The 27,850-nt window shown below is 41.8% G+C and overlaps 1 protein-coding gene across 3 annotated transcripts in view; it reads right to left on the bottom strand.

The window, feature by feature from the left end:
* LOC134357301 (aminopeptidase Q-like) overlaps positions 1-27,850 on the bottom strand; it is a 153,281-nt gene that overhangs the window by 100,737 nt on the left and 24,694 nt on the right. For all 3 annotated transcript variants that reach the window (XR_010020589.1, XM_063068677.1, XM_063068678.1), the window contains exons 2-3: positions 21,518-21,660; positions 2,112-2,248 (exon numbers count right to left, since the gene is read on the bottom strand). Coding sequence is in view for 2 of the 3 variants with exons in the window: in XM_063068677.1 (XP_062924747.1) it covers positions 2,112-2,248; positions 21,518-21,660 (280 nt within the window). In the remaining variant the exon portion in view is untranslated. The remainder of the gene's footprint in view (positions 1-2,111; positions 2,249-21,517; positions 21,661-27,850) is intronic.

Raw genomic sequence — 27,850 nt, 5'->3', positions numbered from 1 at the left:
AAATTTTCTATATTGCAACGAGACACCAAATTCAACTGGCTGGATAGAAAGTGCTCAGAGCATCCCTGGGTTTGTGAAAAGCAGTTATAAAAATGCTGAAAACAGGCTAGGTGGCACCTGTGGAAAAGCAGATCATTCAGGCCAGCTAATCTGTTGAGAAGTCCATGCAAAACTGCACCAATTCCAAGTACAGTACATATATGTCAAATCAAGTCAAATTGTGCAAGCAGATCAAAATATATGCACAACACTCCATAAAACAATTAGTAGCTGGCCTGCAATTAATCGATAACTCCTGTAAATTGCACGGGACCTTTTGGCTGCTAAACAATGGATTATAGCCCATGCATGGTCAAGGCTTTCTGCACCAGTGCTGGTAATAAATAAGCAATACTTATTGCTTAAATAAGCAATACATATTCCTTTACAGTCTACATCATGACCAGTCTGATTGATGCAAAATCAGCACTTGTCCCATTATTAGCAGGCAGATAACTCAGTCCACAATTTGTGCACAGAAAACAGACACAAATCAATACCATTAACACCCAAGCATTCAGAACTACAGTCCCCTGATTGAAAAGCTGGGCCTCTGTACCTCCCTCTGCAAACTCGTTCATCTAAACCAAGAGCAAGGTCTGGTCTATCTAAATGCCAGGACTATTGGGAAATGCTGAGCACAAGTCAAGATGTGGCGGTGGGGGCCATGTTCAGAGCCTATTGATGCAACAGGGCCAGGATCCTAGAGTGAAGAATGGCCCGATGTTTGCATAGTTTAGACGCCAGGCCAGATGAATTGAAAAGGCAGGGTGTCGGGGCTAGGGGTGAGGGTTGGTCCGGTTCTGCTTGCCACTCTGCAACATTTGCTCGGCTCTTCGCTGCTCTAAGGCCGAGGCTGTGGGCCTGCTCTGGGCTTCAGGTCTGTGAGCTCCGCGATGTTTTGCTCCACCATATGATGAACTGAGTCTCAGGCTGTGGGCCTGCTCTGATTCAGGGCTTCATGTCTATGGACTCACTTTAGTGCTGAATGCCATTGCTCGCTTTCATAGTTTGCATGGTTTGAATTTTGTTTTCTCTCTCTGCACTTTGGGTATATGTTGGTCTTTTTGTTAATGGGTTCTTTTGGGTTTCTTGTGTTGTGGGTACCTGTAAGGAGACAGATCTCAAGGTTGTATAATGTACTTTGATAATAAACATACTTTGCGATTTGAGATTGTGAAATTAGCTGCCAGCAGAAGTGGTGAACGCAGCCTTGATTTCAACATTAAAGAGAACACTGGATAAGTACATGGATAGGAGAAAGGTTCTGGCCCTGGTGCAGATTGATAGGAATAGCAGAATAATATTTTGGCATGGACTAGATGGGCCGAGGGGTCTGTTTCTGTACTGAGTGCTCTATGACTCTATTAGTGAAAATAACGAAAACCAGCATCCTTACACAGGTCTTTGTGTTAAATTGCCTTCCGCCCTCCTCTGATCAGAATAATGTTATCCTTCAGACCTACTCTCTGGCTTCTGTCATCATGACAATCATACATCTGTCTCTTAGATCCCTAGTTCCACATGCACGAATGAATCTATTCTTTCTTACTTCTTTAAGTTTTTGTTCAAGATTGCTTCAATGCAAGAACAAGCTTTTCCGTACAGAGACATGTACTTCTACAAGTGATGCTCCTTCCAAGATGTGGGCGCGCACACATCTTTCGCTACTAGCGCACAAAGCAATTTAAACTGCGCACAGAAGGCTGACACCCTCTACCTCATTGGCACATGCAGTATATTTGACCATCGTACGCAAGCACATTTCCTTTTGTGATTTCGGATGCGGCCAGAGTTGACAACTTAGGGTTTGTGATGATTTGTCTGCAGATTTTAGAACTGGCTTATTTATACTGTTTTAATTGAAGAAATTATTTGGAGTGCACATGTTGCTGTCACTGGGCAAAAAATTGTACAGCACAAGATTTTTGTGTGCACTGGTCATTACAAATTAGAGGGAACATTGCTAGAAAGTATGAAGTTGTTACTCTTGAAGAGTTAAAATTTGCAAAACATAGCTATGCACAAAAACGTCAAACGAAATAACAGGTATAAATAACAATTACAGTTACCTCGATGCCATTGTAAGTTGTGTTAATGTAACTATAGTCAGCAATAATAAAAGCCAGTAAATAGGTAGACATCTTCAAGGTGGTGTCAAACGTTGTAACTTGCCATGTATCATCCTCTTCCAGTCTTTCAGAAAAATCTAAAAGTTCAAAAAAAAATCAGCTTAAATAGGTTATTGCAGTGGTAAAAAAAAATGTTGGCAATTGTACTGATCCTCTGTAACTACTCAGGAATTTTTGTCTGTACTGAGATTTTTGGACAGTAGTAGTAGGCTTCCTCTCAGAATTTTCTGAAAGAATTTCCTACTGCTTAACTGTTTCCCTTGTGAGTCAAGACATTACTTTGACTAATGATCATAGGAAGAAATTGGGCCAAGGATGTGAGAAACTTCTTGCATCTACAATTTCAGAGAGAAAATGGGCTGCAAGTCAGTGATGGAACAGCCAGTGATTAAGTTTTATATTCTTGAACTTTGAAATATTTGGATTATACCCAGAACACAACCTCATAAAACATGGTTGTCTAGAAATTGGAGATTTATTGGAGTAATATTGGATGGTGTTTACAGTATTAACTCTCAATCAGAACCTCTTCAAAAAAATCATGAAAAAGACTAAAAAATTGTTCTAAAGAGTGTTTTTGCAGCTTCTAAAGAAGATCATGTGCTAAAATATGATATGTTTGGTTCCGAACAGACACAATGAATCATTTCAGATTGCTGAGACTTTGCGAACATGATCATTGGAATGGGGACAAGAGCTCAGTGGAATTATCCCCATGTTAGTCACAACAGATGGAGAGAAAGAGGACATGGTGATCTCTGGTGTACATGGACATCCCGCACACAACCATCTGCTGAGTGAGTCCCATGTCAGGGGTACTTCCACATCACAGTGGGGAAGAGATGGATCAAGGAGGCAAGAATAGGTGGCGTCCAGCTCTGCTGCGTGTTGTATAAAAACATTGCAAATCAGCGAAAGAGCAATCAGCAATAAACTTTCCATCATTTTCAATTTTGAGAACAGAAGCTGACAGATGTGTAATAGACATCAGTATAAGTGCATATCTTTTAACTGATGCCACATTGGTGACCTCAGCACAATGTCCTCCTACTCTTTTCCAGTTCAGCTGGCCTGCAGTGTTATACGTTCCTCCTGCCAGTTTTTGCTGCACTTCTTTGTGTTCCTAGTTCAGAGGGTCAAAATTCACACTGCAAACCCATGGGCTCAGGATTCTCAGGATGTTGTGAGGACATTCTGCATTTTAATGAGGTTTTGAGAAAATACTTGAATCTTTTCCTCTGTCCACCTAGCAATTTCATACCATGACAGAGGGTGTCTGTTTCTCAAATCATACATGCAAACCATATGACCTACCCAGTTGCGTTGTGCAATTAGAGATTCGATGCTAGTGAACTTAGCTTTGAGAGGACACTGATTACGGCTCACTTATTGTTCCAGCAGATTTGATCGATTTTGTAGAAACAGAACAGCTCTTATCTTCAGGTGTCTGTGAAGGAAGTTCTTGTCTCAGAGGCTGCATGCAAGTGTGGAATGAGCTGCAGTGGTAAATGTACTTCTCATGGTAAGAGAAGTTTAGATTGCTACCTGATGAGAGGGGTTTGGAAGGATATGGTCCAGGAGTGGGTAGATAGGGCTAGGCAGGAAAACAGGTGAGTAAAGACTAGATGGGCCAAAGGACAAGTTTCTGTGCTGTAGTGCTCTATAAATGTATGACTCTAAGCAGAGATAGAGCTTTGTGCCAGATTTTGGGCTTTCATCTTCCAATAGTCTTTTCCTCACTTATCATGAACAGAGAGACAGCCAACACTCAAAGTACGAAACACTTCACAGAATTCACCAACTGTGACTCTGTCCTTCACATGAGCCTCTTTGCATCCACCTTACGGCAAACTATCTGGTCCAGTATCCCTGACCAACAAAAAGTTAAAAAGGCCACATGCCAATTGAAAATCTACAAGACACTGGTAGCAGACATTATTCGTGTAGAAGTTTTAAATCTTGGTTTCAGTCACAACTTCAGTGACCCATATCTACACATGCCAGAATAATTGTACCTGTAACACTCTGGGAAAGGTTTCACTGCTAATCTAATGGTTTTTCTGTAGCAGCAGTGCTTGGGTTATGGCTAGTGATTACAGGGGCTTTGGAATGTGTGCCATCTAATAAACAGAGTGTTTTTTTCTTGTTGTGTGGCTGAGAATGAGGTGATCTGGGTCTTTTGTTCGGTGAGAGATGAAGAGAGGAGGTGCCAGAAAGGAGAGGTCGTAGACAGCAGGACGGAGTGAACTTGGAGTGGGGCCGGGAGTCGAAACCCGGGGAAATCAATGGAGGAGCAGTCGAAGGGAAATCATGAGCTCCAACTTGTGCACACTAGACTGTTTCATTAAAATGGGACCTTTTGTTTTTGTTTTTCTTTACTAACCTTTTAGTCAAGTTAAGAAGTATAAAGCTAAATCGTTTAATTGAATATGGAGCACTGTCCGTTATTTCATGGTACTGATTTGTAACTGGGGAACAGATCACACAGCATCCACACAAACAAGAGGTTTTGCACATCAGATTTCACACGTTTAGACTAACACCCCCAGCTGAGCCTAAAGGTTACAATTGTGGGGGAATTGTTCCAGGAATGATTTCGTTGGATGCTGTGTGATTGCCCTGAGCATCGAACCAGTGGGTTGTGTGTTTAAATCTGCACTAGTATGAATGCTGTCGGGATGGAGCAGTGGTATGTATTCACGGGGTTACCGGTAAAGAATGCATGCGTGTTGAATGGGGTAGATATTCATACTCCAGATGAATTGTTAATTCGACTTTTAAGTACTGTTAAAGCCATTGGCAAAGTTACAATTGTGGGGCAGAAGTCTGATAAAATGACGGGCACAGACTTTGTTTTAGTTCTGACTAGTGCTGATGTAACGGCAGTGGAACTGCCTGGTGCTACTGGGGCCCCAGTTGAAGCGGGGGCCTTGGGTTGTCCATACTTTCTGGGAGGAGGAGAGTGTGGCGGAACAGGCCGAGTTGCAAGTCAAGTCTCCCATAGCTGGAGGCAGCGACTTTAAAGACAGGGTTCTCTCGTTTCTGAGGAGTGAGGGGAAGGAGTGGTCTGATTTGGAGTGTCTAATTAGTCCCCATCCCCCAGTGAAGAGTGAGAGTTCTGAGCTAGTATCAGCCCTTACCTCCCTGGTGAATAAATGGCCAAGTGCACAGGCAGAAGGTCCTAGTTATCGGCAGCTAAGAATAGACTCTGGAATAAAGCCCACCCCCGAGGGGAAGAGGAGTATGAGACTCAGGCGGAGCAGACCCCTCAGTTGTTAGATGAGAGGCAGTGCTCTGATGACTTAAAACTACAGCGATTGGTTGAAAGTTCAAGTGGGCGGGTTGCTGACGCAGTGAGAGCCGTAAAGGCACAGAACACCCTTGCCACTGCTGTGACTTACATGCAAGCACCAGAAAATGCGTTTGGCATGACAGGAAGCCCAATGGAGCTCATGACGGGGCTTCAGAACATGCGTCAGGAGAAGGGGAAGAATCTTTCTGCTTACATCTTTCGGCTAGAGAGGCAGCTAAATTGCTTGTGGCGCAGAGGGGTCATTTGGGCAGCCAAGGTGGATCAGTTAAGAGTGGACCAAATAGCAAAGGGCGCCCAGTCCCATGACCTGATCACTTGAGGTCTCCAACTGTCTTGTAAGACGCACCCTCTTCCCTCTTTTGTTGAGCTGATCAGAGAGGTACGAGAGGAGGAGAACACATCGGAGGTGTGGGAGGGCTCTGACAGCAGGGCACAGTCCTCAGTAGTAACCCCTTGTGGTGACGTGACCACGGATAGCCCAACATGAGGACTGGTGAAGGAGATGGTGGCAGAGTTGAGAACTGAGAAGTCCCAGTTGTTATCAGCAGGTGTGGCCCGTATGATGAAACTGACAGGGAGGCGGACCCCTAAGGGAATGTACTACCTTGAGGACTGCTAGCAGCCAGGGTCCTGGGAGAAGGGGAGCAGCCGGTGTTGTCTGTTATAACTGTGGTGAAGAGGGGCACTTCAGACAGGAGTGTGAACGATGGGAAACCCCTCGGAGAGTGAGCCCCTGGGTACCCAAGCAAAGAAAGACATCGGGAAACTTAGAGGAGACCCAGTGAGGGAATGGCCTGGTGTCTCAGAGGGGAACACATTCTCATCAATATACCAAGGAACCCTGGAAAGCGAAAGACCCTACTCCTGAAGGGTTAGTGGGACCATGCTCCAGTGTATCGCTACAGATAGAGGGTATTTATGCTAAAGCCATACTCGTCAGCGTGTTGCAGGTCACGTTACTGTACCATTTGTTTTACAATCGGTATCTGACGCATTTACCATTAACGCCACTAAGTGCACTAGAGATCTGGGGTCTTCGTGCAGGTAATTATCCATACGATAGTTATTTGTCACTGAAGCTGGGGTTTTCGGAGGCTGATGTGGGAGTGACTGAGGTCCTTGTTACATTAGTGCTGGTTTGTCCGGACCCCAATGAGAAGGGTGGCATTTCAATTCTGGTGGGGACCAACACCCCTCTTGTGAGGAGGCTCATGGGAGCCTGCAAGGAGAAGGCTGGTGAGAGCTTTCTGAGAACATAGTCTGTTCACCTGGTGTTACAAGCAGCTTTTGAGGAAGTGCATGGCTGCATTGGACCGGATACCGAGTTTAGACAAGGGACTGTGTGGTTCACCCAGTCAACGCCAATGGTGTTATGGCCCGGTGAAGTAGCGAGAGTGATGGGGACTCTCAAATTTCCCAGAATGCCCGAGGGCGAGGCCCTCTTAGTGGACGCTCCGGAAGATCATGAGGAGGAACCTGGATTACCTGCTGGGGTACTGGTGAGGACTCAACTACAGAAGCCCTCGGTTGTATGGGCAAACAGTTTGACAGTGATTGTCAGGAACACTGCGAAAAGGGAGGCAATTTTTAAGCGGGGGATGCCCCTGGCGCATCTCTTTCCGGTGACGGTAATGTCTAGCGTCCCGGTGAGACAAGCCTCTGCAAATGGGGGCAAGTTGACTGCTGAGTCATTCAAACTTTGGGGACTTCCCGGTACCTGCGGGTTGGAAGAGGAGATTGACAGAGAAGATGTTGAAGCTGGAAGGTGTCTTTTCCACTGACGGGTTTGATGTGGAATGTTCGAAGAGCACTCATCACACTATCCGGGTGACCGAGGACACCCCGTTCAGAGAGAGGGCGAAGCAACTGGCCCCTGCAGAGATGGAAGACATTCGGCAGCATTTGTGTAAGCTGAAGGAAGCTGGGATCATCACTGAGTCTAGAAGCTCCTATGCATCCCCAATAGTTGTGGCCAGGAAGAAGAATGGGAAGGTATGGATGTGTGTGGACTATAGGTCTCTGAACAGGCACACCATCCCTGACCAGTATACAGTCCTCAGGATCAAAGACACGCTAGCCTGTCTGAGTGGTGCGAAGTGGTTCAGTGTGCTGGACTTGAGGAGTGGATATTACCAGATTCCCATTAGTGAGGCTGACAGAGAGAAGGTGGTATTGATATGTCCACTTGGATTCTCCCAGTTCGAAAGGATGCCCCAGGGCATATCGGAAGCCCCTGCAAACCTCTAGCAGGTCATGGAGAAAACGGTGGGGGATATGAACTTGCTTGAGATATTGGTGTATCTGGATGACCTCACAGTGTTTGAGTCCACCCTGGAGGAACATGTAGTGAGGCTACTGAAGGTGCTGGGTCGCCTGAAAGCTGAAGGGTTAAAACTTTCCCTGGACAAGTGCCAGTTCTGCAAGACATCTGTCAGCTATGTTGGGCATATAGTCTAATGAGATGGAGTAGCTACAGATCCATCTAAGATGGAGGCGGTAACCACATGGCCAAGGCCCCAGACTGTGAGTGCTTTGCGCTCGTTCCTTAGGTTCTGTGGTTACTATTGGAGGTTCGTGAAGGGGTCCAGAAGAGGGAGACAGATATTACTCTTTCCATTTTTACCTTTTATTCAGGCAGGTGGAGTTTATAATTGTTTCTTATGCATTTTTGGCAGCTTGCGTCGATTGATATTGACTTACTTCCCGGATTTGTAGGTTGGGGGGGGGGTTCCTTTTCTCTTTTCTTATTTTCTATCCCCATTATGGAATTCTGGAGCGTACACAAATTATTATTATTGTTGTTTATCTCCGCCATTCTTGACTACCTTATCCTGACATGCATCTAACTACTTTCTTTAGATATAAAGTCTCATGATGATATTTAAACAGTTAAATGTTTTAAGTTGGAATGTCTGTGGTTGGAATCATCCTATTAAGCAAAAGAAAACATTTTAAACTATTAACCAATTCCAACCGGATATAATCTTCCACAAGAGACGCATATCAGGTTATGTGATAAAAATCGATTTTTTTAATTTTGGAAGGATTCTCAGTTTCATGCAATTTCTCAAGGTAAAATTAGAGGTGCTTCCATTTTTATTGATTCTAATATTTCTTTTAGTCAGGAGGATATTATATCTGATATCAATGGTAGATTTTTGATTGTTAAAGGAACAATTTACAACAGGAAAATGGTTTTGGTTAATATATATGGACCAAATGCTGATGATCCTTCATTCTTTAAAGATGTTTCTGCTCTATTACCTGATCTAAATGAATATATGTTATTAATGGCTGTTGATTTTAATACTTGTTTAAATCATTTAATAGACAAGTCATCATCCAAACATCAACTTCCTAATCGCGCTGCATCCCTTATTAATTCCTTTTTTAATTGATTATGGCTTAATTGAAATTTGGAGACATATGCATCCTAGTGATAGAGAATATTCCTTTTTCTCACATGTTCATAATAAATATTTGAGAATCGACTATTTTATAGTCGACCCTCGACTTCTATTTAATGTTCAGAAACGTGAATATGATGCAATTGTTATTTCTGATCATGCTCCCTTAAACCTAATATTTGAATTGAAAGATGTTGCTTCTACAAGACCACCTTGGTGTTTTCCAGAATGTTTGTTACAAAGCTCAGAATGTGTTGAGTTTATTGAAACTCAGATAAAAGAGTTTTTTCTCTTTAATAATACAGAAAACGTCTCAAAGTTAGTAACTTGGGATACATTAAAAGCTTATTTACATGGTCAGATTATTTTGTATTTAGCTAAACTGAAGAAACAGACAAGAATGGGATTAGATAAAATTTCTAAACAAATTAAAGATTTAGATAACATCAATGCAACCTCTCCAAATGTTGATTTGTTTAAAAGAAGAGTGGAATTACAATCACAATATAATTTATTATTAACTTATCCTATTGAAGGATATTTGCTTAAATTGAAAAGTCAGTTTATGCTCTTAGCTTCCCAATTAAGGGCAGCTGGAGCTAAAGGACAAATTTTAAAGATTCGTAAAGATAATGGAGATATAGTAAGTAATCATGAAGACATTAATAATATTTTTCAGGTTTTTTATTCTGATTTTTATAAATCTCAATTTCCTACAGATTCCTCCAAAATGAAGGGTTTTTTTTACACAAAATGAAATTTCATCAAATTACTGTTGAAGATCAACAGATCCTTGATGCTCTAATTACTGAGCATGAAATTCAGAAAGCTATGTTGTCAATGCAATTAGGTAAAGCTCCTGGACTTGATAGTTATTCGGTAGGATTTTACAAAAAACTTGAAAAATTACTTTCTCCATATCTTTTGGACATATTTCATGAATCTTTTGAGAAGGGTAATTTACCTTCTTTTTATGAAGCTTCTGTTTCTTTAATCCTTAAGAAAGATAAAGATCCTACTGAATGTTCATCATATAGACCTATTTTGCTATTAAATGTGGACACAAAAATTATTTCTAAGATAATGGCTAACCGTTTGGAAAATATTTTAACTGAAATCATCTCTATGGATCAAACAGGCTTTATTAAAGGCCATTACTCTTTCTCCAATGTTCGGAGATTGATGAACATTATATACTCATCACTATCCAAGCTACCCCAATGTGTTATTTCTCTTGACACAGAAAAAGCATTTGATAGAGTTGAATGGACATATCTGTTTAATGTATTAGAAAAACTTGGCTTTGGTAATAATTTTAATAAGTGGATTCAAATGATCTATAAGAATTGTATTGCTACTGTTATTACTAATAATTTCAGGTCTCCTTTTTTTCACTCTTACGAGGTACTAGACAGAGATGTCCATTAAGTCCTTTATTATTTAATCTTGTACTGGAGCCTTTGGCTATAATACTCCGAGAAACTAAAAATATTCATGGTATCTCTATAAATGGGACCACACATAAGATTTCTCTTTACGCAGATGATCTTTTGGTTTATATTTTGAACCCTGAAGAATCTATTCCTAATCTTTTGGAAATATTAAATGATTTTGGAAAATTTTGAGGATATAAACTTAACTTAAATAGAAGTGAATTGTTCCCATTAAATGCTCCGGTTTTTATATATAATGATATTCCATTTAGAATTGTGAATTCTTTTAAATATTTAGGTATTATCATTACTAAAAATATAAAGATCTTTATAAAGCTAATGTAGTTCCTTTAATGGACTCTATGAAACAATTATTTTCTAGATGGAACCTATTTACACTTTCTTTAATAGGTCGTATTCATGCCATGAAAATGATGATTTTACCTCGATTTTTATATATTTTTCAAAATATACTTACCTTTTTAACTAAAAAATTTTTGATCAAATTGATTCTATTATTTCATCCTTTATTTGGAATAAGAAAAAACCAAGAATTAATAAGTGTCATTTACAAAAATCTAAAAAAGGTGGTGGACTTGCACTACCTAATTTAAGATTGTATTATTGGGCTGTTAATATTCGACAATTATGTTCTTGGTTATATTGGTTTGATAAGAGCCAAAAAACAGCTTGGATTGATTTGGAATGAAAAGCTATCAAACATTTTCATTTAACCTCATTATTAGGAACTCCATTACCTGTACAAGTTGCTAAAATTCCAAATTTAAATCCCTACCCTGTTATTAAACAGTCCTTACGGATTTGGTTTCAGTTTCGCAACTCTTTTAATTTTAAACAATTTAAATTGTCTAGCTCTTTATAACGAAATTTTCTATTTAAACCATCAATAACCAATCCCATTTTTCTCTTATGGAGAAATAATGGGATCTGTTGTTTTGCAGATTTATTTTGTGATGGTCGACTGATGACTTTTGAAGAGTTAATTAGCAAACATTCTGTCTCTCAGACACACTTCCTGCAATATTTTCAAAAAGATAACCTCTCACTAAAGATTAAACAAGATTGGGAGAAAGAACTCAATATGACCTTTGTTAATGAAGATTGGTTGCGAGTTTTGAAAATGGTCAGTTCTTCTTTGATATGTGCCAATCACTGTTTAATTCAATTTAAAATTGTTCACCGTTATTATTTAACAACGGAGAGACTCTCTAAAATATTTCCTAACATAGACAACTATTGAGATAGGTGTAAAACTGAAGTAGCCATTTTGTCACATATGTTCTGGTCATGTTCTTCATTAAAAATCTTTTTGGAAATCTTTATTTTCTACAATTTCTAAAGCTCTGAAAATTAATTTACAACCGAATACATTGACTGTCTTATTTGGAATAGTTCCATATCATATTCAGGGTATTTCATCTTCAGACCAACATGTAATTGCATTTGTTACATTGTTGGCAAGAAGGGCTATTTTATTGAAATGGAAAGCTACCTCTGTCCCTACATTAATTCAATGGTTTTCTCAAGTAATGCTATGTCTTAGCTTGGAAAAAATTAGAAGTAGAACTTCTGATCCTCGATTCGATTTTGAGAGAAGATGGGGCTCTTTTGCCAAATATTCTCATTTAATTTGAATTAATTTATATGGTTTCCTTCCAAGCTTATTTTATATAAATGTGAATTGGCAGTTGATGATTTTTCTTCTTTATATATATAGATGATTGTAAGACGTATTGCTCCGGGAGATGGTTCCTAATGTTTTTTTTTTCTCTTTTTTCTTCTTTTTTCTTTTTCTTTCCCTTGTAGTTAATGTTTTCTTTCTTTTAGCTAGTTGGGATTCTCTTTTTTCCTTCTTTTCTTTATAAATTTTTTTTCATTATCACATATTATTCTTTTTTGATAAGTTTTTTTTCAGCTTTATTAACTGTATATGTATCAATTTGTTGAAGTCTTGTATCATTTTAAAGCTGCAGAAGATTATGTATCAATAAAAAGATTTTAAAAATGAAAATGAAAAGTGAAGGGCTACGCAAAAGTGAGTCACTCTTCAAATCAGCTTCTGTGTGGTTACCCTCCCTTGGGGAAGAAAAGGGAGGAGGACAAAAGGAGAGGAGGGTAAAGAGTAGCTTAGCCCTTCGGAGCCTTTTGGACCGAGGTGGGATGCGAAATATGAAGAGGCCTTTCAGTTGCTGAGGAGCTGCTGACCCAGGCGCCTTTGCAGACCCCCGATTGCTGTATGTACTGCATATGGATGCCAGCAGAGAGGGCTTAGGGGGTGTCCTATATCAGGATCAGAGCACCGGGTTGAGATGTGTTGTGTTTGTCGGAGTGAATCTATCGCCCTCTGAGAAAAATTATTCCATGCACTAGTTGGAGTTCCTGGCATTGAAATGGGCTGTGGTGGATAAGTTGAGTGACTACTTCTATGGTGCCAAGTTTGAGGTGAGGGCAGACAACAATTCCCTAACTTGTATCCTGACCTTGGCGAAATTGGATTGCACAGGCTATCGGTGGTTGGCGGTGTTGTCTGCCTATGGTTTCAGCCTGTAGTACCAGCCGGGAAGTAGGAACATTGATGCTGATGCTTTGTCCCAATGGGCGCATGAAGGTCTGGACAGGGACAAGAAGTGGGAGATCATTCCTGCCCCCGGGGGTGAAAGCCATGTGTCATTTTGCCATCCCGGTGAAGGCAGACAGAAAGCAAGGGCAAAATCGAGTGGTAGATCAATTGGGAGCTTCTGATGACGCCATTCCACAAGTTTACTGTAACTTCACTGCTCGGAAGACAAACCAGTTGCCAAAATTGAGTCCTGGGTAAGAGGCAGCTGCTCAGCAAGATGATCTGGGCATCGGTATTTGTCAGCGGTCGAAAAGGGAGACATGGCCCAAGCAGAGAAGATGAAACACGCCGCGGTGCCTCCATTACTGAGAGAATGACCCAAATTGGAGTTGAGGCACCAGATCCTATACCACCTGTGTCATGTCACCTCCGGACTGACCTCAGGGTTCCCAGCTGGTTCTGCCAGAGAAGTATCCGAGGATTGTGCTGAAGTCATTTCATGATGATTCTGGACATTTGGGGGTTGAAAAGATCTATGGATTGCTCAGAGATCAGTTTTACTGGCCCCAAATGAAGCCAGTGGTTGAAGAATACTGCAAGTCGTGCATTCAATGCATTTGGTGAAGGATGCTGCCTACGTTGACAACTCCATTGTCCGACTTGCAGAGTGCAGGGCCCCTAGACCTGGTGTGTATGGACTTCCTGTCAATAGAGCCAGATGCCATCAAATGTCTTAGTCATGGACCACTATACCCAATATGCGCAGGCTTTCCCTACCAATGATCAGAGGGCGCCCATGGTAGCCAAAGTGTTGTGAGAGAAGTATTTTGATTATTATGGCCTCCCCAGATGAATACATAGTGATCAGGGATGGGATTTCGAGAGTTGGCTCATACATGAGTTACTGAGCATGCTCGGAGTCGAGAAGTCGAGGACTACTCCTTATCACCTGCAGGGTGATCCTCAGCCCAAGAGGTTTAATCAGACCTTACTAGACATGCTTGGGACTTTGGAGATCAGCAAGAAGAGTAGGTGGAGGTGAGGTTGCCCATCGACCTTTGTTTTGGGACTGACGAGGAAGACCTGCATGGAAGACGTATCTGAAATATGTGTCTGATATGAGAAAGGAGCTGAAAAAGGCTTATGAATTAGCTGAGGTCACAGCTGGTCTCAAAGAATCAGGAGACCGCCGGATAGGCTGGCCTATGTAGCACCAGGGGAACAGAGTGTGACCCCTACCACTTTGGGGAGCTATGTCACTGCCTTTTACACCTGGGTTGGAATTTGTGCTTTGCAGGAATGGTTGGCAAATTATCTTAAAATCATGAGGACATGACTAAATTTGGAGGGGGGGGAGAGTGTAACGCCCTGGGAAAGGTTTCACTGCTAATGTAATGGTTTCTCTATAGCAGCAGTGTTTTGGGTTATGGCTAGAGATAACGGGGGCTTTGGAATGTGTGTTGCCCAATGAAGGGAGTGTTTTTCTTGTTATGTGCCTGCGGACAAGGTGATCTGGGTCTTTTGTTCAGCAAGAGATGCAGAGAGGAGGTGTCAGAAAGGAGAGGTCGTAGACAGCAGGACGGAGTGAACTTGGAGTGGGGCCGGGAGTCGACGAAACCCGGGGAAATCAATGGAGGATCAACAGAAGGGAAACCATGAGCTCCAACTTGTGCACACTAGACTGTTTCATTAAAATGGGCCCTTTGCTTTTTGTTTTTCTTAACTCCCCTTTCGTCAAATTAAGAATTATAAAGCTAAATCATTTAATTGCATATGGAGTACTGTTTGTTATTTCGTGGTACTGATTTGTAACGGGGAACAGATCACACAGCATCCACACAAACAAGAGATTTTGCACCTCAGATTTTGCACGTTTGGCAAGGCCAGAGACTGTCTTGCCTGGACTAACACCACCGGCCAAACCTGAGGGTTACATACCTATCTCCAAGAAAGCAGACAAATACAAATGCAATAACTACAGAGAATTCTTCTGCAGTCTGCTGCAGGGCTCTCCTCACCAGTAACTGAAGGGCTGCTCTTTGTTTAACATTTTGGAGACTGTACATCCAAAGGAACAGTGGACATGATCTTCACCACGTGACAACTCTGAGAGAAATGCATCGGCACCTTACCAAGTTCAAAGTTAAATCAAAGTATGTACATGTTACCATGTGCTACCTTGAAATTCATTTTCTTGCAAGCTTTCTTGATCTCATAAAATCCTCAAAATCTTATCATTAACCATCTTTGAATTCAGCTGTCCTCAGAAATCTGCTCCACCATACATCCATTTTATGACAGCACACAAGCCTTGATCTTGAACAACTTCAACTATCCAAATTGACGTCATAATTGCTGTTCAATTGACTCAACACGCAGTACCTTTTACGAGATGCCTATATAGGAACTCTCAGGGTAGCCAGCTGGTGGTGTAGTGACATCAGCACTGGACTTCGTGACAAGTTGTCCCGGGTTCGAATCTAGCCAGCTCCTCACACAAGCTTTCCATCCACACTGGGTTGAGCATTGAGCTAGCAACTCGGACTCGTTAAAAAAACATAAAATACTAAAGAAATGGCAACATTGCTGCCTGATGTGTCACAAGGCGTGGAGAGGACTAACAGATCTATAAAACCTGCAACTTTAATACATACTGACATAATATTTTCAATTTCTCCCATGATATAAGATTCCTGTAAATGCTGATAGAACTTCATTAACAATTCTCATCAAAAAGATTCACTCTTGCTTAGTAAATATATCATCCATGTACCTATTCACATAACTAATTGAAAAATCTCGTGGAAGTGTTCATAATTTCACTGGAGATAACATTTATCTTCATCTTGCTAAAGAATCACCCACCTGTTATTCAGCCTAAGCAATTCTCATTGCTATTCTGAAGATGTTAATCAGACAACAACATGACAGATGGCCAGTCTGTTCCATCAATGTACTGGCAAAGCTGTAAAGAAAGGAGCTATCCATTCCTTTCATCACACTTTGGTGTCAACTTTTACCAATTAGAAATTGTTAGCTTTCAATTTCCTTTGTATTTAAACCCCAGCCCGTGTGAAATCAGGCACACACCAATGAGGCGAAAGGTAACCTAAGCTTCGCTGTGCTGAGGTGCAAGAACAAAAGTGAAATGTGTTTACCTACTGGGTCCAATGCTCCCAGTGTGGCCTCCTGTATATCGGTGAGACCTGACATAGATTGGGAGACCACTTCGCCGAGCCCCTGCCAGAAGAAGTGAGATCTTCCAGTGGTCACCGATTTTAATTCCACTTCCCATTCCCATTCCAAAATATCCATCCATGGCCTCTTCTATTGTTGCGATGATGCCACAGTCAGGTTGGAGGAACAACACCTCATATTCCACCTGGGTAGCCTCCAACATGAACCTCAATTTCTTGAACTTGCGGTGATGAACCCCCCCCTTCACCATTCCCCATCCTCTTTTCCCTCTCTCACCTTATCTCCTTGCCTGTCCATCGCCTCCCTCTGGTGCTCATCCCCCCCATTTCTTTCTTCCATGGCCTTCTGTCCTCTCCTATCAGATTTACCCCTTCTCCAGCCCTGTATCTCCTTCACCAATCAACTTCTCAGCTCTTTACTTCAACCCTCCCGCTCATAGTTTCACCTATCACCTTGTGTTTCTCGCTCTCCTCCCCCCACCTTTAAAATCTACTCCTCATCTTTTTTTCTTCAGTCCTGATGAAGGGTCTCGGCCTGAAACGCCAACTGTACTTTTTTCCAGAGATACTGCCTGGCCTGCTGAGTTCCTCCAGCATTTTGTGTGTGCTGTTTGGATTTCCAGCATCCACAGATTTTCTCTTGTTAATGAGTTTAAATGTTTTGATTTAAGACTCACAGAGGTATGTTCAGTATTTTCATGAACCATGTCCTCCACTGGACGCAAACTGGCATGAGGTAGAAAAGGTAGAAATGTACGACAAACCTATAGGCTTTGCACAAGGAAGAAGGAAAAAGCCACTGAAAGCAAACCTGTCACTGTCAATCATGTATCACATGGGCTCAGGCTCAGTCACGATTATCCAGGCATGAGGGTACAACCCACACCACCAACCTGTCGTGGGGGCAGCCACTGGGAAAACCTGCCACTATCCAGTCATAGGCACAAATTCACTGCCTCCAGACACTTGGTAACTTTTGCTCAAAGACCATTAAACTGCTTTCTGAGAAATATCCAGCTACAAGAGTTTCAGTTGTCATTTACTTCTCCAATAACTGAAATATATCTAAAATCAATATTTACACCGAGTAAATATTAACACTTGTACATTTCTTCGTACCACAATTCACTGATTTGCCTTTACTGACATTTAACATTTTCATTCGAAGGCTTCAGTCCACCTCTCAAAGCTTATACAACACGGTGATGTTCTGGGTTGCTCTCCAATTGCACATTCTAGGCAGACACAAAGACAACGTACAGTGACACTTACCATGGGGTACCACTGAGGTAGAAATTTGGACCACTGACCACTAGTGAGCCCATCATCAAATGCAGATCCATCTCTTTTTATCCCTTTGTGCATTTCTTTACCTTGGTTTCTATGCAACACGGGCAATTTGCTCACGGGTGGTTAGGACAGGGAAATAAAATATACCAGTATGTTCTTAAAATAAGGAATTGGAGCAAATGGTTCGGAGCAGTAGGAGCAAGGATCTTGTGCAAATCTCTGTTTTCATTGTGGTACCTTCATTGGAACCTGCAAAAAATTCCTTCAAGACCAGTCAGTGCCTCCAGGCTAAGCAGGATAGACAAATAGACACCAAGTGTCAGAAGAGGCTTCTGTGCCCTGTCCTGTTCAGGGTTTGGTAGAAGTCATAACATTGTCTATCTAGCTGTTCAGTAGAGTCAAGAGCTTCTATGTTGCCTACATGGGATGGGTATGCACAAAAATGACAACTTCCAGACTTTACTCCAAACTTTTTACATTGTTATTGGTAATTAAACTATATACTTAAACTATTCGACCCAATGCCCATCTGCTGTCACCTCTCGCCCTAGATGTTCCATCTGCTTTTGTCAGAGAGGCCTGGCCCAAGTCTCTCACCCAGTTTACTCAGGGAGCAGCACAAAATACTATCTCAGCAGTTCATTTCCCAGGGAATATAAGATTAAAAGCATTAAAAACAAACTAACTTTGGGTATTTGCTTGTACAAAGACAGCTCTGCTGAAAGGAAAAGAGGAGGGATGTAGGAACAAAATTTTAAAGAGTATTTTACCTTCTTCCATGAAAAGTAGAGAGTGAGACTGCAATCCTAATACAAAAACTACTCAATGTATTCATTACTTTTCTATTTGCCCTTGAATTAATTAACAAGGATACAGCATGGGATGTTATTTGTATGAAATGTGGCTAACAAATTGCAGCTGCTCCTGAAATGGTGGCAAGAGGGTGCAAGTGGTCAGGATGTTTGAGGCCAACATTCACTTAGCTAGTCCCACCCACTTCTTTTCTGCATCACTGTTAAATATTACTGAAGAGGACATCAGAAACCAGAGGTGCAAATGTACCTGGGAATCCTAATGCAAGATTTCCTGAAGGTTAACTTGAGTGAGTAATAAGGAAGGCAAATGCAATGTTAGCATTCATTTTGAGAGGCCTAGAATATAAATGCAAGAACGTAATGCTGAGGTTTTATAAGGCAATGGTCAGATCACATTAAGAATGTTGTAAACAGTTTTGGGCCTCTTGTCTAAGTAAGGATGCCCTGGCATTCGAAAGGGTCCAGAGGAAGCCTACCCAATAATCGCGGGAGTTAAAGAATTAATGTATGAAGAGTTTTTGATGGTTCAGGGCTTCTAATTACTAGAGTTTATAAGAATGAGAGGGGATCGCATTGAAACCTATCGAATATTGAAAGATCTAGATAGAGTGGATGTGGAAAGGATGTTTCCTATAGTGAGGAGTCTAGCACCAGAGGAGAAGGGTACTCCTTTAGAACAGGGATGAGGAGGAATTTCTTTAGCCAGTGGTGAATCTGTGGAATTCATCGTCACAGTCAGCTCCAGAGGCCAAGTCATTGGATATACTTAAAGTGAAGGCTCTTAGTTAGCAACGTAGTCAATAGTTACGGGGAGAAGATAGGAGAATGGGGTTGAGAGGGACAATAAATCAGCCATGATTGAATGGCAGAACTGACTAGATGGGCCAAATGGCCTAATTCAATTCCTTTGTCTTACTGTTTTATGACTTACTCTACAGCAATCTTCTATTTCAATATTGTAAGAAGCATGCAATATTTTTCTCTGAGAACCGTAAGGAGATCTATTCCTCAAACAAACAGCATAATTTAATACTTTTAAGAGAGGGATAGATATATTTTTGATAATCAAGGGGGTAGGAATTGTTACTGTGAGTAGAGAGGAACGAAGAGTTGAGATTACGAACAGGCTGAGAGGTCTATTTTTGACCCTTATTCATATATAGCATATCACAGACAGAAGTGCTGCATCAGAAAAGCAGACCACAGGCTGCAATATTTCCATCCAGTGAAGGGTGAAATTTTAAAGATTATCTACAGTTTAAGATAAAATGATCTAGCCGCAGTCAGGAAATTGTTGGATGGAACCCCAGCTGAGATTTGTAAGACTTTGTTAGCCATAGGCATGATGCCAAATAACTCGACAAATGCGAATGTGGTATCTTTATTCACGGAAGCCAGCAGGAAAAAGCCAGGTAATTGCAAGCCTTTGAGTACAATGTCGGTGATAGAGAAATTATCAGAAAAATTCTGAGGGTTCAGGGTTAATCTGAGCTGGGAAAGATAAGGATTGAATGGGAATAGTTAACACGACTCTGCTAAAGGAATATCCTACCTAACTAATTTGACAGAATTTTTCAAGGTGTAACAAAACATATTGATGAGGGAACATATTTATGGAGAGTGCATGAACTTAAGTAAGGCCTTTGAAACTATCATACATGGAAAACTGTTCTAAAGCTTAGAAATCATGGTAATCATGGCAAGTTGGCAAGTTTGATACAAATTGAATTGGTAATAGGAAGCAGTGGGTGATGTGGAGAGCTATTTTTGTGGCTAGAAGCCTAAAGCCAGTCGAGCATAAGGATTGGTGGTGGGACCCTTGATGTTTGATATATATTGGTTACGAATGTAAGAGGTTGGATTAGAAAATTAGTAAGAAATAACAGAGATTTGTGGTGTTGTTGATAGTGAGGAGGATAGTCATAGGATACAAGATAATATTGATTAGTTGGTAAGGTGGGCAAAGTGATGGCAGATGGAAATTAATCCCGACAAGTGAGAAGTGATTTGTTTTGGGAGGACAAGTAACTCCTAATATTGGGAGGATTAGTATACCATGAATTGTAGAGCCTCAGGAAGTTGAAGAACAGAAGGATATTGATCTACAAATCCAATAGTTCTCAAAGGTGACAGATAAGGTGGCGAAGAGAGCATTGGGGGTACTTTCTTTCCTTAACCAGGACATACAATATAAAGGGGAGAGGTGGTAGAGGTTACGGTATAATTTTATGAAATATTGGCAAGCAGGAATGCTATCTGCGATTCTGATCACCAATCTATAGGAAGCCCATAGGTAAGGGTGCAAAGGAAATATTCCAGATGTTGCTTGGGATGGGATGGGGTGTCACAGTTATGAGGGAGACTGGATAGTCTGAGTTTATTTTCCTTAGAATGGAGAAAGTTGAGGAAGGAGCGGATACACAAAATAATGATAGATAGATATAGATAGATTAGACAGCTGATGTAACAGTTTACCATATCATGATAGCAGAAGTGTTAAATCAGAATCAGGTTTAAAATCGCCAGCATACGGCATGAAATCCGTCCTTGCGGCAGCAGTACAATGCAATACATGTAAACAGAGAAAAATATGAATTACAGTATATATACATATAGTAATTAAATGAAATAAGTAGTGCAAAAATAAAAATTTTAAAAAGTAGCCAGGTAGTGTTCACGGGTTCAATGTGGATTCAGAAATCAGATGGCAAAGGGGAAGAAGCTGTTCCTGAATCACTGAGTGTGTGTCTTCAGGCTCCTGTACCTCCTCCCTGATGGTAGCAATGAGAAGAGGGCAGGTCCTGAGTGATGGAGGTCCTTAATGATGAACACTGCCTTTTTGAGGCATCACTCCTCGAAGATGTCCTGGATACTATGGAGGCTAGGGCTTACGATGGAGCTGACCAATTTTACAACTTTCTGCAGTTTAGCAGAAGGGGCAAGATGTTTCGAGGAGAGCTGAGGATGAACCTTTACAGCCAGAGGGCAGCTGGAATCTGGAACACACCACCCAAACAGATGGTGAAGACAGACTCTCTCCCTCTAAGTACTTTGAGAAGCATGTGAATCACTAAGGCCGAAGACCTAGTAATGGTAAAAAGGATTATTATTGATGGGCACTTGATTGGCAAGGTCATAGTGGGATGAAATGCCACTCTCTATAGTATATGACTTGTAGCATTACAAACCACCATATGTACACATAAATTGACCTGTGTGAGTAATGTTGCTCTGCCTAGTTAGCTGAGGCACAGTTTACTTAGAAAACCCAAACAGATTTTAGAAAACTGTTTTTAACGCACTTACTCACCGATTGCTGGCATGTTAGAGAGCGCTAGAAACTGAGAATGGTGCACAAGTCTGACATCAAAGGTTGCCTTGATAGCAGGTTCATCAAAACATGGGAAAACCTTTCGAGCATATATCGGTTCGAAGTGTGATGAAATGACAGATCTAATTGAAGAAAAAATAGCAACATAAATTTTGTCTTCTCCTTTAAGGATAAAATACAAATGGTCGCAAATACAGAACCATTCCTGTCGCTTCCAAAAAACCATTTATAGACACAAGAGGTTCTAAAGATGCCGGAAATCCGGAGCAACACATGCAGAATGCTGAAGGAAATCCACATTCAGGAAGCCCGGAGGAACAGTGACACACAGCGATTACCTGCCCTGCCACTATCCCCAAAGTGCACACATTCAGAGACTTAGATACTTCCCTGGCAACCACACAAAAAATGCCACGGGCCACTGCTCCTCACCATTTCGCACCCCCCATCCTCTTCCACTGGGAATACTTCCCACAACATCCACTGCTGCTGTGTCATTTCATCCATTGGTTACGCTCTCTGCTGAAGTTGGGAGAGGGTTGCTCAAATTATGACATGTCCCTTTCAGAGTTGGTGCAGGATCGTGGATAGAACATTATAAATGGAAGATGATAGATGAGCTGGTAAGAATACATGTAGAAAGTTTGAAAAATGTAATGGCAAAAACTGTATAACTCTATAATAGTGACAATATTATTAACAGGAAGGAGATTCTGAGGCAGCTCATAAACCACCTGACCCGCAGTTGCCACAACAATACCTGTTAATCACCGGGATTTAAAATGGTCCAAGGCAGGTAGACATAGGCCCCAGGCAATAGAGCTTGAGGAAGACAGCAGCTATTGCAGGGGCCCTGTGAGCTGGAAGAAGCAGTCAACTGGCAGTGGGACAGTATATAATACAAGTCATCAGCCAGTGTCACACTGACACCCTTTGAGGAAGGATGTTGAGGCAGAATTCTTTAAAGCTCTGATATTTCCGCAGGGCTCTGAAACATAACAGTTTCTGATTCTGGGATCTGGCTGTGGCCCAGCCACTTCTTGAAATAGGATGAGCTAAGTTTGTGCACTATGGGTTAAAGTCAGGCAGCTAATCGAGAGCTCTTTGCGACAGAACATTCCAGCTAGCCTTCTCTAACTCCTTGATCAGGCAGGAATGGTCTTACATTTTGGTTCTGTTGCAATTTCTTCGAGCAGCGGGCCACGGATGCCCCAGTAAAACACATTAGTCGATAGAGTTTGGATTGGTCCAAGGCAGGTAGAGCCAGACCCAAGGCAACACAGCCTGAGGAGGACAGTGGCCACTGCAAGGGGTCCTGTGAGCTGGAAGGATCAGTCAATTGCCACCGTGGCACTATAAAATACAAGTCACCAGCCAGTGTCACAATGACACACTTTGGACTCCTGGCTTTCCCTATGTTAGGATGGATGCCAACAGCTGCCTGTATTAATCAAAGTGGAGACTGCCTTGAATTAAGCTCGGTGAACTCTGATTCAGTCAATCAGAAGCCCCCTCTGCCCCGACACCCTGATCTGAGGAAAGACGTTCATAATTCAAATCAGCAGAAGCAGAGTGAATTCTGGTTATGGGGTCTATTATCCAGCGTACATGGCCACATATGGCAAGGTTGGATTTTCTCCAGTCAGTGATTAATCATGCCAGTAACTATCCAGTAGAAGCTTAAAGGACAACCGGCCCGAAAGTACGTTCATTACTTGTGATTAAAGAGTTCTAGGAACTAATCACATCTGAAGCAAGCACAGTAGTATCATTTAAGAAGCAGCTGGAGTAGATGGAGGTGTGGGACTTGGAGGGATGTGGGCTGAACGCAGGAAACTGGGACAAGCTGGACGGGCACCGCAGTCAGTGTTGACATGTACCAAAACATGTTTACCACAGTTCCTTAATTCCCCTGTCAGGATACACGCAGAACAGTGTCCGTGCTGCTTGCAGCAAGTCTTTGCTTCACATGGGTATATTTTAGATGCAGTGCTGCACAGATGTCAAGTGCCTGGCTGAAAGGCAAGGTCAAATAGAAATCATCTCACAAAAACATTTAGAAGGAGCAGTTCTGCAGTGGCCAAGGCTGCAGGACAGGCTACTCTTGTGGGATAAAACCCGGGAGGCCAACCTACTGCCAACACTCGTGGAACGCCCAGAGACTGAACTGGATTTCCTGCTGATAGGGCATGAATATCACAGGGCAAATAGCATCTCTACACCAGTGGTCATTTGGGCTACTGTCACTTTTCTCTCAGCTTGAACCAGTCTGGCCATTCTCCTCTGACCTCTCTCATTAACAAGGCATTTTCACCCGCAGAACTGTCACTCACTGGATGGTTTTTGTTTATCGTAAATTCTTGAGACTGGTAAGCGAAAAAATCCCAGAAGGTCAGCAGTTTCTGAAATATCCAAGCCACCCTGTCAAGCACCCAACAATCATTCCATGGTCAAGGTGACTTGGATCGCATTTCTAATATTTGATCTGAACAACTGAACCTCCTGACCATGTCTACATGCTTTTATGCTTTGAGTTGCTGCCACTTGATTGGCTCATTAGATATTTGCATTAACAAAGTGTACAGGTGTACCTAATAAAGTGGCCACTGAGTGTACAGTATATCACACTTTCACCATGACAACTGAAAAGGTTTCTGTACAATTTGGAAAAATAGAGATTTATAAGATTTGTAGTGTAGTAGGTGAAAATGTTGGAAGAATTTTTGTACTTACATCTTTCATCTTGTCGAACAGAAATTATAGCCATTGTAGATCTTAAAACACAATGATTCTTCTTAACATATATTGCTCATTTTTTATCTTTCAATCGTTATGAATAAACAATAAACTCATGGCCTCAAATTATATTTATTGCACTGTGCCAGCCAAATTTGACAAATTCTAAAACCAAAATCAGCTTCTTAACAACTTTGTTTTTTGAAGAAACATATAACCTGCATTTTTCCTGTAATTATCCTTACATTTAATAAGCACAGTTGATGCTTGGTCTCAAGATATGAGATGTAAAAATTCTCTCTATGATCTCAACTCACCACGTCTGAACCCAGATCCATCACCTGATCAAGTTTTAAATTTCACCCACTGTACATGCTCAGAATCTGCTATCCAACAACCTGGAAACCTCGATGCCTTAGTATCTGACTCACTGAGACCACGTTTCCCACAACCTTATGAACCCCACTGAGGCCCCAGTTCTCAAACTCTCTGAAACTCAAGATAGGGTCTGGTTTAAGATGGCACTGATGGAGCACAGCGACGACTTGCTGGCAGCAAACAAAACTACTAATTACTTTATTAGTCGTATTTTTTTCGAGGAAATGATCAATGCAATCAATAGTCTGTAACTTCCCACTTGGAGACAAGTTTTTGAACTGCCTGTGCAACCTGGCATTTCTACCATGTGTGCTGAAGTCTCAGAGGTGCAGGACGGTTACGGTATAGCGGGTATCAGCCAAATTGAGATGGTGAGGCCTGGGCCGGAGAAGGTGTAATGAGCCAATGCTTGGCCATTGCTGGAGAGGACTTGGAGGAGATTCAGGGAACTAGTTCCGAGGTGGGGCAGAGTCAAGGCAGTGGGGCCCGACCCCGAGAGTAAGGAACAACCTGCTGTTTGTCTGATTTAAGTGCTGAGGCCAGGTTGGAAAGGTTGGGTATGGACCAAATCGAGCAGGCGGGGGCCGGGCACAAGAGCGTATCGAAGCGGCGAGGGCCATGTACAAGAGCAAGGAACGACCCAACAGAGTGCTGGGCCAGATTGAAAAGATCAGGACGTTGGGGCCAGAGGAGCAGACTGTCCAGTGTTCAGCCTGAGACTCCATGAGGCTTACTCAACTCCGCATCGAACAGAGGTTGGGACCTGCAACTAACAAGCTCCTGGATATTATTTGTTTACTTTTATTGTTTGAACTATATCCTTTTCTCTCTGCACATCCAGTGTTTGGCAGACCTTTTTTTAATGTGTTCTGTTGGATTTCTTTGTTTTGTGGCTGCCTGTAAGGAGGCAAATCTCAATTCAAGTCGTTTACTTGTCATTTAATTATATATATGTATATAACTGTAACGCTCTGGTAAAGATTTTACCGCTAATGTTCTAGGGTATTTCATGGAATGGTTTTCTATAGAAGCAGTATGTTCTGCAGGGAGTATTTGGGTTACTGTTAAAGATAACGGATGCTTAGGAATGTTGTGTCATCCAATCAGGAGGGTGGAACTGGAAGAAGGTTCTAGGGCAGTGGTCCCCAACCAACGGGCTGCGGACCGGTATCGGGCCACGAGCATGTGCTACCGGGCCACAAGGAAACGATATGAGTCAGCTGCACCTTTCCTCATTCCCTGTCACGCACTGTTGAAATTGAACACCCACCCCACCCCCCCGGGTCAGCCAGTCTGCAAGAATATTGTCAGTATTAAACTGGTCCGCGGTGCGCAAAAGGTTAGGGACCCCCGATCTAGAGAACACTGGGGGAGAGATTTTTGTGATGGACATTGAGGTGGGTTGAAACCTTCTTCAATGGGAGAAGCAGAGAGAAGAAGCTCGAGAGAACTGGCTATAGGATTCGACCTGGCGGGAATGCATGATCCGATGAAGCCCAAGATAGCAGCTGGTGTCGTGAGTACGTCGGACACAATAGCTTTTGGAAGGTTTGAGCTCCAGCCTGTGCACATTTGACTGTTTAATTATGATGGGTCTTTTTCTTTTGTTCTTTAATAAACTGTTTGGTCAAGCTAACATTCATAAATATTTCTAATATAATTGTATGCAGTGCACGGTCCTTGCCAACGGGAGATTGCAGGGAAGCAGTAAATCACACAGCATTCACACTAACCAGGGTTCAGGTGGGCAAGACTTCCCAACCTCATGGGTTTGGCGGGACCAAGTCACATCTACCCCAAGACATACGGAGTCTGAGAAAGGGGGTTTTCTCACTGCTGAGTCAGTGGCTGTTAGCGAGGGGCTTACGAGCCACATCTCTAGAGATGCCCAGTGAAAAGGGATTTCATAACCATATAATGTATATTGAAATTAGATATTTCTTCAAATCAGGGTGTAAAGCGCAGTAGTACACAACTTATGAAGGTAAGGATAAAATCTACAGATGAATCACATATAAATAAACTAAAGTGCATTAATATTAAATATTGCAGGTGAGGGAACAGATTCACCAGTCACACTTTTAATATGATGCTGCATGGAGTTCAGAAGGGGGAAGAAACTGTTTCTTGGGTTTTTTTTGCATCGTAGTCTCCTGCCTGATGGTAGAAAGTCAAAGAGGATGTTAGATTGATGGGTGGGATCCTTCATAATACAAAGGGGCCTGCATTAGCAGCACGGCTAATAAATGTCCCAGATGGACGGTAGGGAGACTCCTATGATCCTCTCAGCTGTTTTCATAGCTTGTATACAGTATACATACTTTGATAATAAATGTACTTTGAAATTTGATCTTACATGGTTCATGGAAGAATATACTCTATTCCAGTGCAACATCTAAAATAAAGTGAATTAGAAGTGTGCTTGGGTATAAATAGAAATAAGATCCAACAGTCTGGGAAGACTGCTGGACTAGCCCCTGCAGATTCCTGAGTGTGCTGGATTATCAGAGTTTTACTGTATTTTGTCTCCATCATGGGTTTATTTGTCATCCAAACTGATTTTTCCCAATTTCTAATTCTGAACATGTACTAATTTTCTCATGTCTCAATTCTTTACTATGCTGATGCTCCTAGACTAATTGAGGCTCTACAGTTGGTTAAAATTCTTGCTCTCACAATCGTATTGTAACATGAACAAAACCATGAATGACCCAATACCCGTTGCTAATGTGCATCGTCCTTCTGTCATGCCATTGATATAATTTAGTATTTGGTTATGAAATGTAATTTGCCTTGGCAATGTGATGGAACTGAGACAAGATTGATGATAAAATATTACTACTGGCCTGAAATTTCTCCATGTCCTGCTGTAACTATGAAGAGAACTCGGGCAAAATTTCTCGGCTTACGAAAGGTAATCAGAGAGGTATTTAAGAGAACTATTTTCAGCACTGTGGAGAAAGAGCAGAGGAATGGGATTGACAGATTTCCTCTTCAGCACACACTTGATAACTTGCTATCTTGGTATTAGTAAAGATGCCATGCACTGGGTGTATGGTCATGCACTTTGGTAGAATGAATAAAGGCATAGACTATTTTCTAAACAGGGATAAAATTAAGAGGTGCAAGGGGATTTAGGAGCCCTCATGCAGGGTTCCTTAAAGGCTAACTTGCAGGTTGAGTCAGTGGTAAGAACGG

Source organism: Mobula hypostoma, chromosome 16, assembly GCF_963921235.1.
Source record: "Mobula hypostoma chromosome 16, sMobHyp1.1, whole genome shotgun sequence".
In the NCBI taxonomy this organism is placed as follows: domain Eukaryota; kingdom Metazoa; phylum Chordata; class Chondrichthyes; order Myliobatiformes; family Myliobatidae; genus Mobula; species Mobula hypostoma.
This window is presented reverse-complemented; position numbering and strand designations above follow the sequence as displayed.